This window comes from Acomys minous (assembly GCF_964271855.1).
Source record: "Acomys minous genome assembly, chromosome: 16".
Lineage (NCBI taxonomy): Eukaryota > Metazoa > Chordata > Mammalia > Rodentia > Muridae > Acomys > Acomys minous.
In genome coordinates this window covers 8,108,489-8,121,510 of record NC_140498.1, presented here as the reverse complement: position 1 = coordinate 8,121,510, position 13,022 = coordinate 8,108,489, and the positions used below count along the sequence as shown (strand labels likewise).

The following is a 13,022-nucleotide window of genomic DNA, read 5'->3' as shown; positions in this document are numbered from 1 at the left end:
GGCCTATTAGTCTTCCATGATACTAGTGGCGTCCCATTTCTTCCTCCTTGTCACTTGAGGAGGGCAGGTTATGCTCTCACTACCCTTGACACTGTGCCATATACTTAGGGGTGTCACATCTCTCCTACCAGCCCGGCCCTGAAGTTTCTCTTACTCTCTGAATAGTCTTGTTGCATGAGAGGTAGAGCCTATTGAAACTCTCTGCACAGCGGTAGAAGCTGCTGCTGTGCTGTGCCTGTAGGGTGGGCACTCTATGCTTCTGTCAATCAGTCCACGTTCAGAAAGGGGGTGGGGGACACAGAACACCCCAGCGGACCCTGAGCAGTGGGTAAGCAGGCTCGGTCCTGGGCTTCAGTTAATAAGCTCACCCCTCTCTGATCTGAGAGAGCTGCCAGCGGTTTTTGTTTTGCTTTAAATGTTTTTATTCCTAGTGAACTTTCAGTTGTAAATAATTTTTAGTGAGCCAAATAGTTATTTTTTGTATGAGGAGAAAACCTGATGTCCCAAATCTGTTTTAAACTGAAGGACTCAAACTGAAGCACGCATATTTAGAATGAGAATTCGTGACATACTGATTTTTCAAAACATTAAAAAGAAAAAAAAATTCAGGAGCTGTGTAAAATCACTCTGCAGTAGCAAACGGGACACTGTGGACTGGGAAGATACACCCAGTCATTATTAGTGTACACTAAACTACTGCCTTTTAAATAAGCAGATTTTTTTTAAGATCTACATAGCCGGCATTTACTTTCTATTTACTGTAGTAGCCTGTCTTTTAAATTTTTCTCCTAAGATAAGGGCTGCAAACTAATTTCCGCAGACCTGCTGGATAATAATATAACATTTGGAAGATAATAAGTATAATCTAATTCATACATTTCAGCATTTTATTTATCTAAAACTAATAGGCCGCTATTAAATATTGACAATTTTATTAACTCAACATCTGGGAAAACACTTATGATTAGGTTAATTTATGTTATATTTGCCCCCCAACTTGTAAAAGATTAATCAACCATTTTATGGTGTAATTTAGGGGCCTAATTAAAAACAGAGCTCAACACATGCTACACAGTCCTGCTGGTAAATCCTGACAGCGTTCTAGCATAATGGTTTGAATTTCAAATTGTTGCATTTCCATGTGGATGCCTGACCCTCTCCCAGCAGCCTGGAAGTGAGCCTTGTACTAGGCTTCGACCCCAGAACCTAGGAAGCACAATTACTTAGAAACAGATTGTTCCCCATGAGATCTGGGCCTCCAGTGAAGTCAGAAACAGGGCTGGCCACCAAGTTTTTAGAAACAGACTAGCCATATGGAGGTGGACGACCAGCTAAAAATATAAAGGAAATTACTGTTTTCAGCTTGGCTCGAGAGGCATTTATTACTGGATTTTGGGATCTCTAGGAAAAAAATCTCAGAGTTCTGGCTACATCTGCCTTCTGATTAATGAGCACAGAGTAAACCCTGTGTCCTCCCTGGGATCATCCTATTGTTTTAAATGAACAAATTAATTCCAAGGAGCTTGAGAACGTGTCACTTAACCTGGGCCTCCCAGCCTGAAAGGGGCAAATGGCGTTGAATAAACCACTTCCTCCAAGGAGACCCTAGCTGTTTATCAGCTGCTGTGCTATGCGTGGGGGACAGTTTTGTCATTTTAATGACTCCTTTGATTCGAGCTGTCCCGTGCAGAGAAATGAGAGTTCCTGAACGGTGTGGTTATCCTTATCTAGTTAGAAACCAGTGCGTGGTGGCTCCTAGTCAGCTGTCCAGGCACCATCAGGTTTTAAGATGAATGATAATGTGGGTACTCTGTATGGGGGTGGGGGGTGGGGGGTGGGGGGTGGGGGTGGAGCCCTTCAAACTCTATTAGCAGGCATCACTTTGAATGATCGTACAGGCCTAACAGCATGTCTTGGTCCCACAAGTCAGGGAGAGCCTGGCACAGAATGACGTCGTCCCACTGGAAGGAGACCTCTGTCACTCTCTAGCTGCGAGACTTTGAGCAAGTTGATTAACCTCTCTGTGCCGGCAGGCAGGCCCTGTTTCCTCATCTGCCAAAGTATCCACTTCACAGAATGGTGATGAGGATTAAACAGCGAATCAGGAACGTTTGAAACAGCGCCTAGCACAACCATTTAGTACAGTCAAACTACAACACTGTTACATCACAACCCCCCCCCACACACACACACAGCACAGCACAAGGTGGGGGCGGGGGTGCTGCCTCCCTGAAGTGCCTGCTAATTTTGTATAACCGAAATTGAAAGAGGAAGTCATCCTGTGAAAGAACTTCCCACCACTGTAAACACGGTGCAGCAAATGATAGTCATACCAATGTCTGACTAACTTAATTCCCAAACTCGGGTCATCACATTCTTGGAAATATGTACATGTATATGTATATATATGTTTTAAATTAAGCTGGATCAAGAAGGAATGCTTTTTAAAAACGGCATCATTAATGCTTCACCACCCGTTTTAAATCCAGGTACCAAACCGGTTGGAGGCTTGCTCCACCTAAGTTCCTACTCCCCTAGGAACAAACCTCTCTCGGATACTATGCCCCTACCAGAGGGTGAAGGCCAGCAGATGGCCAGCCCCATGAGCCCCTTGGACTTGACTCACCATGTTTGGAAGGTGACGGAAAAAAACTAGGGTATGAAATAGAACTCTGTACAAAGTGGGACTCAAGTAAACTGAAGGAGCATGCATTGGCTTTGATTTTAGAAACTATAAAAGACTAGTGATGCCTGCGGTGGTGGTGGCAGCAGCAGCAGCGGCAGTGTCAGCTCCAAGTTGCCACCAAGGCAGGCTCTGGCCTCCCAGGAGTCTGGGCCACCCATTGGCTGATGGTGTCTTGGTAGGGAGCTGTAAGGACTACAAATTCCCTGGCATCTGGGGACAATCTACCAGGCCCTGGGCCACCGGTTTAGGCCCCCTAGCAAGGCTGTGTGTTAACCCATTAAACTCATTAACGACTTGCTCAGACACAGCCAAGACCCTCACTCTACGACCCAATGCCTACTGACCCCAGACTCAACCACCCGTTCCACACCCCTCCCATTTTGTCTCCCTAGCTCACACTCCGGCTTTGAGGACCTGCTTTAAACATGATTCTGCCTTGCAACTCCCTGGTTAATCATTATTTATGCTGGTCTCCAGTGGCTGGGCCTATCTCGGGACGGAGCAGGAGGGACCTTGCAGGTCCGGTTTGGAGCTCAGCCCCCTGAGCTTTATGGACTAGGGGTAGCACTCTGTCTGGGTCAGCGTCTTCTGTGCTTGCTGGGTTTAGAGTTTCAGGGATGCTTTCAATTTAATCGTGAAGTCCTTGCATTGGTCCAGAAACCCACAACAATCTAAAATAATTTACAAGTTTTAAGTAAACATCATTTTAATTTATTCTTTCTTTAAGAAAATATCCAGTAACTCGCTGGCACTCCGGTCGCTAGTTGGACAGTCCCGAAAGGCAGAAGCGGTCGGGGCACTTGCGCCACCGCAGTTAAATCACCAGGTCACCGCCTCGGGGCCTGTGCCTCCGTGTGGCGTCAGAAAGACCCTGCTTTCCCGCGGCCTAGTGGAGCCCGGGTGGCCTGCGCGTCTAGGCGGCTTGGCTTCGGGTCGCCGGGTCCCCGGGTCCCCGCCACGCTCTTGGGCTGCGCTCTCCGCCTCCGAGCTGAGTGCAGTGAGGGCCTCCAGAGCCCCAAGGGAGGTGGCAGGTGGAGGCAGCCACCTCTGCCTCCGCCTCCGCCTCCGCGTGAATCTTCCAGTGGGGATTTCCACCGCCTGTCCCAGGTGCCTCTAAAACCCTCAAGGGCTCAGTGACTCGTCTGCCAGTTCCTACCAACCTGGCCTCAGATGTGTCTGACCGAAAAGACCCCGGCTGCCCTGGGCTTCGCTCCTCTAGATTTAGTACTAATGATTATTAGCCTGCCACCCCGTCCTGGAGCCGGTAGGTAATGGGGAGGGTAGTGGGGTTGAGGCAACAGCATCAACGCACCAATGGCAGTAGCCTACAGTTAGCGAGGCCCCCATGGTAAACTGCACCTGGATGCACCGAAGTATTCGCCCTTCCGGGCCCACCCAGAATCCACGTTATTTCCAGCGCCCAGAGGAGAGCACGGAGACCATCGAACATGAATCCGAGCGTTGCCCCCGCAAGTCCCCATCCTTAAGCCTCGGAGTCCCGGGAACCTTGAGAAGGACAGCCATCACTGCTGGCTTAAACCTCCAGACTTGGACAACTCCACACAATAGATAAACAAATAAATAAATAACAAAGGGGAAGGGGTGAGCGGGGCTGAAAAAGGAGCTGCTTTTAATCCTCAGGGCCTGATCGTTGTATTTGCCACGCCATCTGTCTCCTGGAAAGTATGGTGGAGGCAGAAAGCGGGATTCGGTGTCTCTCCTTGTTTTTAGAAGTCGTTGACCCTCTTTGAAAGTAATTTAGTCTGGGGGGAAAAAAACTCAAGGGAGTCGCGAAGGCTGGGTGGTGACCTAAGGGGCTATGGACCCGGGTTTCCGGACCAGCAGCCCGGGACGCAATGGGCAGAGGTCGCGAATGTGACCCGGGAGCCTCGGTCCCTTTGGAACTGGACTCACAGCCGGAAGCCACGACCTCGAAGCAACCCTCATTTCTCAGTCAATGGTCTAGGGCTATTCTCTGAGGCCGGACATGTACCGAATCTGCGGAAACACACGTCCTTGCCGTGGCCCTCCCCACACAGCGGCCTGGGCGGTAGCAATGAGCCCACAGAGCCCAAGGCGCCCAGAAGCCTTCGAAGGCGGCTGCGGGCTGCAGTACGTGCCTTTGCCCGACAGGGACCAGCACAACTCCACGCCCGGCGCGCTGCAGCCTGCAAAGCCGCTCAGCTACCGGGTCACCCTCCCAAGCTCCAGCGGCTCGCCAGCCAAGCGGGTCAGACCCCTTTCGGGTTCGGGTAACAAGAAGAATTGTAACAAAAAGTTAACAGACTCTAGGCGGCCTTGGCGCAGCGCCTTAGCCCGCGCCCCTCTCCTCTTGTGGGCAGCAGAAGCGACTCCAGCAGTTGGTGCATGAAGGAGGCTGCTACCCGAGGCGCACTGCACTCCCACAGCACTCTTCCCCGCGTCCCGGACTGCGAGGGAGACAACAAAATCCTAACCACGCCGAGTTATTTCAGTAGGATCCCGGCACGGCCCAAAGGTTGCCCGCCACTCCGGCCCTTTCCCAGTAGCTGCGGGGTGTCTTTGTGGCGAGGTCGCCCTAAATGATTCTAGGGCGCAGCGGACCACGGTGCCACCGGCGCCTTGCTACAAGTTTCAGTAGGTTGCTGTCTCAGCCTAGCCGGACGCACCCGAATTCTCCGCAACTCTCCACCCGCAATGTGTGGTCAGCCTTTGGTCCCCGCTCGCCCTAGGTTGCCCGAATTTGTACCCCTTTTATCCTCCCCACCTGACGCGCAACGCCCCGTAGGGGCTCACGGTCGGGATCGCGGCCAGCGCAGCGGCCCTTAGAGAGGAAACTCACCGGTACCAGGCGAGGCCCTTGTGGTAGCTGCGGTCGAAGAAGTGGGGCTCGGCGCCCACGGCGCGCACGTCGGGGTGCACGCGCAGGAACTCCAGCAGCGCCCGCGTGCCGCCCTTCTTCACGCCGATGATGATGGCCTGTGGCAGCTGCTTGCTCCCGGAGCCGCTGAAGAAGCTAGAGATGGGACTAGGGGAGTCCGGAGCCTCTGGACTCTGCTCCTCCTGGCTCCCGGCGCCTACCGTCTTATCCTTGCTTGCAGCCAGTGAATTGGCCGGAGATCCTCGGAAAGGCATCTTAGGGGATGTTTCATTCGGAGCTGTGACCAGGGCTGGCTGAGTATGAGCGGCGCGCGACCCCGAGCCCAGGAGCAGGAGGCCGGGAGCGGCGGTACAAGAACCAGCGCACGAGTACAGGAACATGTAGAGCCAGATGCAGAGCATGGCGAAGAGCAGCGCGAGCTTCCTCCTCACCGGCGGCGGGGGCGGCGGGGGCTGCGGCAGGAGCCGGCCCGGGACATTGAGGCAGGACCGGCCGCCGCTCAGGCACTGCCCCATGCGCGGCCCGCGGGCGCGGCCAGGGGCATGGCTCAGCACATGGCGCGAGTGCTGCCAAAGCAGAGAGCACCAGGAGGGTCCCCTGCCACTCTGTGCCCGAGGGATTCGGTTTATTGCCCCCGTGTGCTCGCGGCTGCCGAGGCTGCGGCGCTTCCCCGGGTGACGGCGGCAGCTGCAGCGGCGACGGCTCTTGACATGATGCCCACGAGAAGCCGGTACTGGAACGCAAAGTCCGGGCGGCGGGAACTGTGAGCAGACGCCCTACGGAGGACGCTGTACCCCACACCCAGGCTATTCTGGACGGGGCGCACGGCAGCTCGCCGGGGCTGCCTCCTCGCAGCCAGGAGATTGAGAGCAGCCCCGGCGCTTGCCCGCAGAGGCTGCGGAGGAGAACTGCGCAGGAAGAGAGCCCAGCACTGAGGTAGAGTGGGCGGTTCCGGCCTTCCGAGTGACGGGCTGTGCTACCTACCAGGAACCGCGAGCAGCATGCAAATGCCGGAGCTTCGCCCAAGTCGAAATAGCCAATCGTCTCTCGGAACGTGGGGGTGTGGAAAAAGCTCGGGAAGGGGGGTAGAGCAGTCTGGAGTTACTATTGGCTTCAGAACTTAAGGGGCGGGTTCAGGGAGGCGGGTCCACCGGCTGGTGACAGGAGCAGATGGTGAAGATGCTGGAGTGACCCGACGCTGGAAGAAGTCCCACCCGGTTGAGTGGCGCTCTCCTATACACGCGCGCTTTTCCGCACTCGCTCTTAGAGCCAGCCTTGGCTGTAGCCGATTGTGTGCCAAGACGAGAGTGCCCATCCAAGTGTTCCGCCATCCGGCTCCTGAGTGTAAGAGTTGCGGAGCCGAGGTTTGGATGGAAGAGAGAAAGCCAACCGGAACTTGTTTCCAGGCCCCACCGCGTTCCCAGTTCCACACTCGGGGCTCAGGGAAGGGGCACAGCAGACCCTGGTTTAAGAAGTTTAAGCGGAGGGAAATCTCGGTGGATGTCACTACCTACCTTTCCCTGGGTGTCTCTATCTCCCTTTAACTGCCTGTTAACTTAGGCGGACGTAAATTCTCTCTTGCGCTTTCCAAACTGTCTTGAAAAGGCTGGGAAAGTGAGCAGAGGGAAGGGAGGTTGTTTGATTTTAAGACGCTAGCTGAAACTTTCAGTCACACGTAGGAGGTTTTATATGGGTATCTGTTCCTTGGCAACATTAATTTGATAAATGTTCCAATTTCCCTTTCTCTAGAATAAACAATAAAGTCAGCATCTGCCACTGCTTAGTAGATTGTTTGGTTTTCTGACCTACGACACTAATTCTTAGGTGGTTTTCTCCAGTAACTTTTTTTTTTAAGTTGATTGTCGATATGGGGCAAATCTAGGGATAGTAAGTGAATAGCACTTATTCAATAGTAAAAAATCCTCTCGAGGCGTTTCCTTGCTTCGCATATCTGTCCAGGGGGTGGCCTGGAAGAGGGTATTCTCAGAAACTGTAAGCGTTGGTGCTGCAGGAAGCGCGGGCGCTAGTGCTGCGCGGGGCCAAATTTCTGCGCTGGCGTTCGGAGTTAGGAAGATCGGGATGCTGAGGTTCATCCGGGTGCCTTGGGAGCCTCTCCGTGCCTGGAACCCATTCTCCACAAGACCCTTAGGCTTCCAACGCCAGACTGAGTGCGGTTCCGGGACGGAATTTTCATTCCTTCCTTCCCCCGCGCGGGCCAAAGAGACCCAAGAGGTGACTCATTCTGCGGCCACAGGAGCCCTGCACTTCCCGATGAGAACAGGCGGGCGAAGCGGAACCGACCTTATCCTTTCTCTCCCTACTCAGCTCTCTGGGACCAGTGTGCAGTAACCAGAGAGCACACTTTCCATTCCGGAATAAACGCCCCCAAAGTGTCTGGAGCTCTTGCCTCCCCTCCACGGTCCAGCTTCGGGACGCTGGGACCAAGCTGAGAAAGTGAATTTGAGTTGCGCACCTCAGATTTGAAAGTGCATCCTAGCTATAACACTGACCAAGGAGGATACGTGACAAAGCGGCTACCCTGGTACCTATGCGCTCCTGCTATGTTCTTTGGACATCCCTACGCGTCTAGCTTGAGCCAAAACCAATTTTCTACAAAATTGTTAAGAGAGAAATCATTTAGTGGGAGGACACTTTTTTTCCCTGCTCGTTTATTGCAACAGTTAGAATTCCCAGCCCCCATCTCCGCGTCGCTGAGATGTACGTTCTTCGGAGTGATTTAAGCGCCCTCATTTTTAAAGTTAATCAGCCAGTTTCATTTTCTTTTAAACTTATAATATAGGAAACAAACACATTTCTGAACACTAGCCCGACTTTTTGTTTTCAGGTCGATGGAGAGGGAAACGTCAGCGTCTCCGAAAGGCGCGTTTTCAAGTTCTCGTTATTTAGACGGGAAGGAAGTTGCTGATTTGTGAGTGCTGAATTGTAGTTCCCACGTGGCTTCCTTCAGGCCTGACTGAGTGTGAATAAAAATGGTCCCTGTCCTGTGGGTTAGCAAAGGCCATTAAGTGAGCAAGTGAGCGATTACAAACCGAGGCCACCGGATATATTTGGAGTCTCTTTTTTCCGGGGGGCGGGGGCGGGAAGGCAGTGAGTGGAAGCGAAGACGTGGGCGTCGGAAATTGCCAAGAGTGTGGCACTGGACTGAGCGCCCCAGGGCCAAGTCGCAGCCTGGCCCACTAGGTCCCACTTAGAACAATGGGGAATTCTCTCTGCACCAAGCCAGGACCTGGGCTGTCCAAGGTCAGTGGGCTCTCGAGGTCAGAACTGGAGTTCTGAGAAAGTTGCGTGCAGATCTTTGGTCTCCAGGCTCCTCAGGAGCTGTCCCGAAGCGTTTGGGAGTCATTCCTTTGGCTCCCGGCTCTCCTCTGTTCAGACCTCAGCAGATGCCGTCTCCTTCATGGCCTTACACAGCAAATGAGAGGCCTGAGATTCGCTGCTTGGCAGAGCTGACAGCCAAGCCGACTGAAACCCAACAGGACTCCCAACCCTTATCTGCCTGTCGCTACTGATTATCCACCAAGTTCCACCACCAAAACCAAAAGTAAAGATGGTCCTCCCCCGATAAACTTATCCACAATGTTCGCCCTTTGGAAAATATGTTAAGAGGAGAATTCAACTTCATCACACCTGTGAGGTTTACGTTTCAAGCTGGTTCATATATGATTACCTAGTAGGTAGGAGCAAGCACCCAGGGCCAGGAGGGCGGGTCTAGTCGGCAAGGCAATGGTGGTCTTTGCCCTCTTTCCCCGGATCCTGTTGCTAGCAACTTGTTATGACCTCAAATTGTCAAAAGGGACTGGCTTGAGCCAAGATTCCCTCAGAACTCATTTCTGAGCCTGCATCCTAGATTCCGGACTGCCTGACCTGCCTCCTTTCTGGTGGCTTCGAGCTCCCCCCCCCCCTCCTCCAGTCACCGCGGGAGGGACTGCAGAGCAGGCATTTCCTGGGTTGCCTGAACCGGTGGCCCAGAGCCCCAGTTCCTGCTACCGGAACCCTCAGCCTTGTCTGCTGCCAGCTCTGCCGCCCCTGGAACTGAGCAGCTGCAAGCCTTTGCCTGGCTGGAGGAAGTGGTGGTGGGTGCGGCTCGCGGGTACACTGCCCGCCCGCCAGGGAGCGCTCCGGGCTGCGCTGCTGCTGGACTGATGGCTTTGGTAATCGGATTTCTGCAGCACCCTAAAGAGGTGCTTCTCCCTTGGCTTAGATTCCACCTCCTGGATGTCACAGGCTCAGGGGTCTTCTTTGTTTCCTCAGAAAGCTAAGGGCACCGCAGCCTAGAGGCGAAGCATAGGCCCGGAGAGCAGGGTGGGAAATTCCTGGAGATGGCAGGGGCTGGGGTGGTGGAGGTGGCTCACCAACAGGCTAGAAAAGCTTCGGACTGCCAAGGCCCTGTGGGTGAAGCAAACTCAGACCCAGCGGGGAGCTGAGCCCGGATTCTCAGTAAAAAAGGGTGGGGTCTTTGGGGGACACAGCCGCCAGCCTCACAAGGGAGAAGTGTGTCCTCATTTCATAAGGAAAAGAAGTGTGACGCCCAGATCAGGCGGGTGGCTTTTCTGCACCTTGCAACCACCGCACACTGCGCACCCTAAAGAACCTGGCAGGGAATGGGAAAAGGGAAAGCCCAGGGGTGCCCGGAGCCCTTTTGGGTGGACACTTACCGGCTTTGGAAGTCGGTTTCTGTCAGGAAGTCCACCCAACCTATCTATTCATATTCCTCCTCCTCCTCCTCCTCCTCCTCCTCCTCCTCCTCCTCCTCCTCCTCCTCCTCCTCTTCTTCTTCCCGCCCCCGCCCTCAAGACAGGGTCTCTCTATGTAGCCTTGGCTGTCCTGACTCACGTTGTAGACCGGGCTGGCCTGGAACTCACATGGATCCACCTGCCTCTGCCTTTCGAATGCCGGGATTAAAGGAGTGTGCCACCATGCCCGGCTCATATTAGTTTTTCATAGCAACAACTATATACAGTTTCTGATCTCTCACCTGTTAGTTCCCTTTTGTTGAGCTGTGTTTCTTTGTTATGGATAGTTATATAACTTCTTTAAAAAGTCAAATGTATAAGAAATATAGATTATGTCTCTTTCAGAACCAAACTTTGAATCTCTCTTTCCAAACACAGCCATGGTTGCTAAGTATACACTGCCATCTTTTTTTTTTAACTGTATTTTCCATTTCTTTTTATGTGTTCAAATGTTTTTGCCTGCATGTATGTACATGCACCATGTGGACACTTGGTGCCCACAGAGGTCAGAAGAAGAAGGCATGAGATCTCCTGGACCTGTAGTTAGAGGTAGTTATGAAACACCATGTTGGGGAGAGACACAAAGCGACAGGTGGTTTTAATAGTTAAAGCAGCTTTCCAGCTCTGTGCTTCATTTTTAAAAGCTGGGAGTACTAAACAGCAACTCTACCTTGACAAGAGTGACCATGCCCTATTAGTGTGCATGTACAGGTGACATCAGTGCTACACTATTGTTATGGTTGGTGGCCAATATTGATAGGATATTAACTAAAGACCCGCGCGGTTTGCATTAGGCTTTTGCCATAGTGTTAAACGGGCTGTGAGGTTTGACAAGTGGATAATGACAAGAATCCATCATTATTAAGAACCCACAGAACAGGTTCCTGCTCTACAAGACCAGTATTCTGACTGTCCACCCTGCCTCCCCCGCCCCAACTCCCAAATGTTTAATGTTTCTGCCTGACCCAATGGCTTTCCATGTTCTGGGGAACCCCAACGTGTACCTGGAACCCAGACCTGATTCTCAAGGTCTGGATGGAGCCACAGAACTGAGTGATAACAGTTCAACTTGGGTGTCTCACCAACACATCAAAACTTACATATAGCCAGGCTGGGCATGTTGTTCCACCCCCAAGTTAGACTTAGAACCCTTGGGCTTTGCTGTGCTACTCTTTTGCTTTTAGTATTGAGTGTAGCTAACACAAAGTGTATTTTGTGCATGCTAGAAAGTGCTGTTTCACCAAGCTCCATCTATAGCTCTGAGTGCAACAACATTGGTGCTGTTTTTTCCTGCTCAACTAAGGATTTGGTACATTCATATTGTGTGCAACCTTCAGAATTCTTTTCATCTGGAAGAAACTAAAGCCGTGTCCCATTGTGCACTGAGTTTCCACTCCATCACCAGCTGTAGGCCACCGTCGTGTCTCCGCATGTGACTGGGCAGCCTACCTTCTCACAAGGGCACCCATTCAGCTTTGCCCTTTAGTGGATCATGGATCTCACTTAATAATAATCCTCAAGGTCCATCCATGCTGTAGCATATATGAGAAGTTGTGTCTTTTCTTTCTGAGGCCATATAATATTCTATATGCGTGTCTGTGGCACATTCTGATTTATTTTTCTGGAGGAGGGTTTGAATACGAAGCTTCCTGCATGCAAAACCTGTGCTTTCCTCCTGAGCTCCAGGTCTGGCCAGCCCCATGCCACAGGAGAGTCTTCACAGAAATGGCCATGCCTACAACCAGAATACAACCAGATCTGGGGCAGAGAAGTCAGCATCTGAATACACAGTGCAGAAGAAAGCCAGGTATGGTGGTGCACATCTTTAGTAGCACTCGGGAGGCAGAGGCAAGCAGATTGCTGTGAGTTTGAGGCCAGCCTGGTCTACAAAGTGGGTCCAGGACAGCCAAGGCTACACAGAGAGACCTTGTCTCAAACCTCCCCCCAAAACAAACAAACAAATAAACAAACACAGTGCAGAAGACTATCCCACAACAGCCTGTTGAATTCCAACATTCAAGAAGATGACGCAGAAGGATCATGAGTTCAAGGCTAGCCTGAGCTACATAGTGACCCAGAGGACCTCAAGGGTATGAGTTTCTCAATATGGTATTGGTTTTTGTTTCCTAATAATTTTAGTACCCAAGGATGCTTTCTTTATATAGCCTACAGGCTCAGCGGCAATGTCGTCCACCAATAAGGCTTTTTCAGACACTCCAGCATTTAAAACATTAAGCTAAAACCCAGAATTTTTTTTCTCTATGCCATTAAAATTCTGAGCCAACCAGTATTTTTCAACCATAAAAATTAGCTCTCTTCCTGTTTCCGCCATCATAGTCACAAAGGCTTTTATCTAGGAGGGTGCTCACTAAGAACCTGCCTTCAGTGGCAGATCCTTCTCTCTCTCTCTCTCTCTCTCTCTCTCTCTCTCTCTCTCTCTCTCTCTCACACACACATACACACACACACACACACACACACACACACACAGAGAGAGAGAGAGAGAGAGAGAGAGAGAGAGAGAGAGAGAGAGAGAGAGAGATATTCAGGAGTCCAGATGCCTCAGTAAATTGCTCAGGGAATTGAAGGAGCTTTTGAAGTAGCAGGTGGCAGCTCCAAGTCTTTGAACCAGATTCTATTTGCTTATTGGCTACAAAGGAGCCGTGGTGTTTTAATCGAAGAGAAAAATCTTCAGAGGTATCTGGGGCACAGAGGTACTTAG

The 13,022-nt window shown here is 51.8% G+C and overlaps 1 protein-coding gene across 1 annotated transcript in view; it reads right to left on the bottom strand.

The window, feature by feature from the left end:
• LOC311585551 (heparan sulfate glucosamine 3-O-sulfotransferase 3B1) overlaps positions 1 to 7,308 on the bottom strand; it is a 34,815-nt gene extending 27,507 nt beyond the window's left edge. Inside the window, exon 1 of the mRNA XM_084760919.1 lies at positions 5,508 to 7,308. Coding sequence (XP_084617045.1) covers positions 5,508 to 6,061 — 554 coding nt within the window. The 5' untranslated portion in view covers positions 6,062 to 7,308. The remainder of the gene's footprint in view (positions 1 to 5,507) is intronic.
• Between the last annotated feature and the right edge of the window lie 5,714 nt (positions 7,309 to 13,022).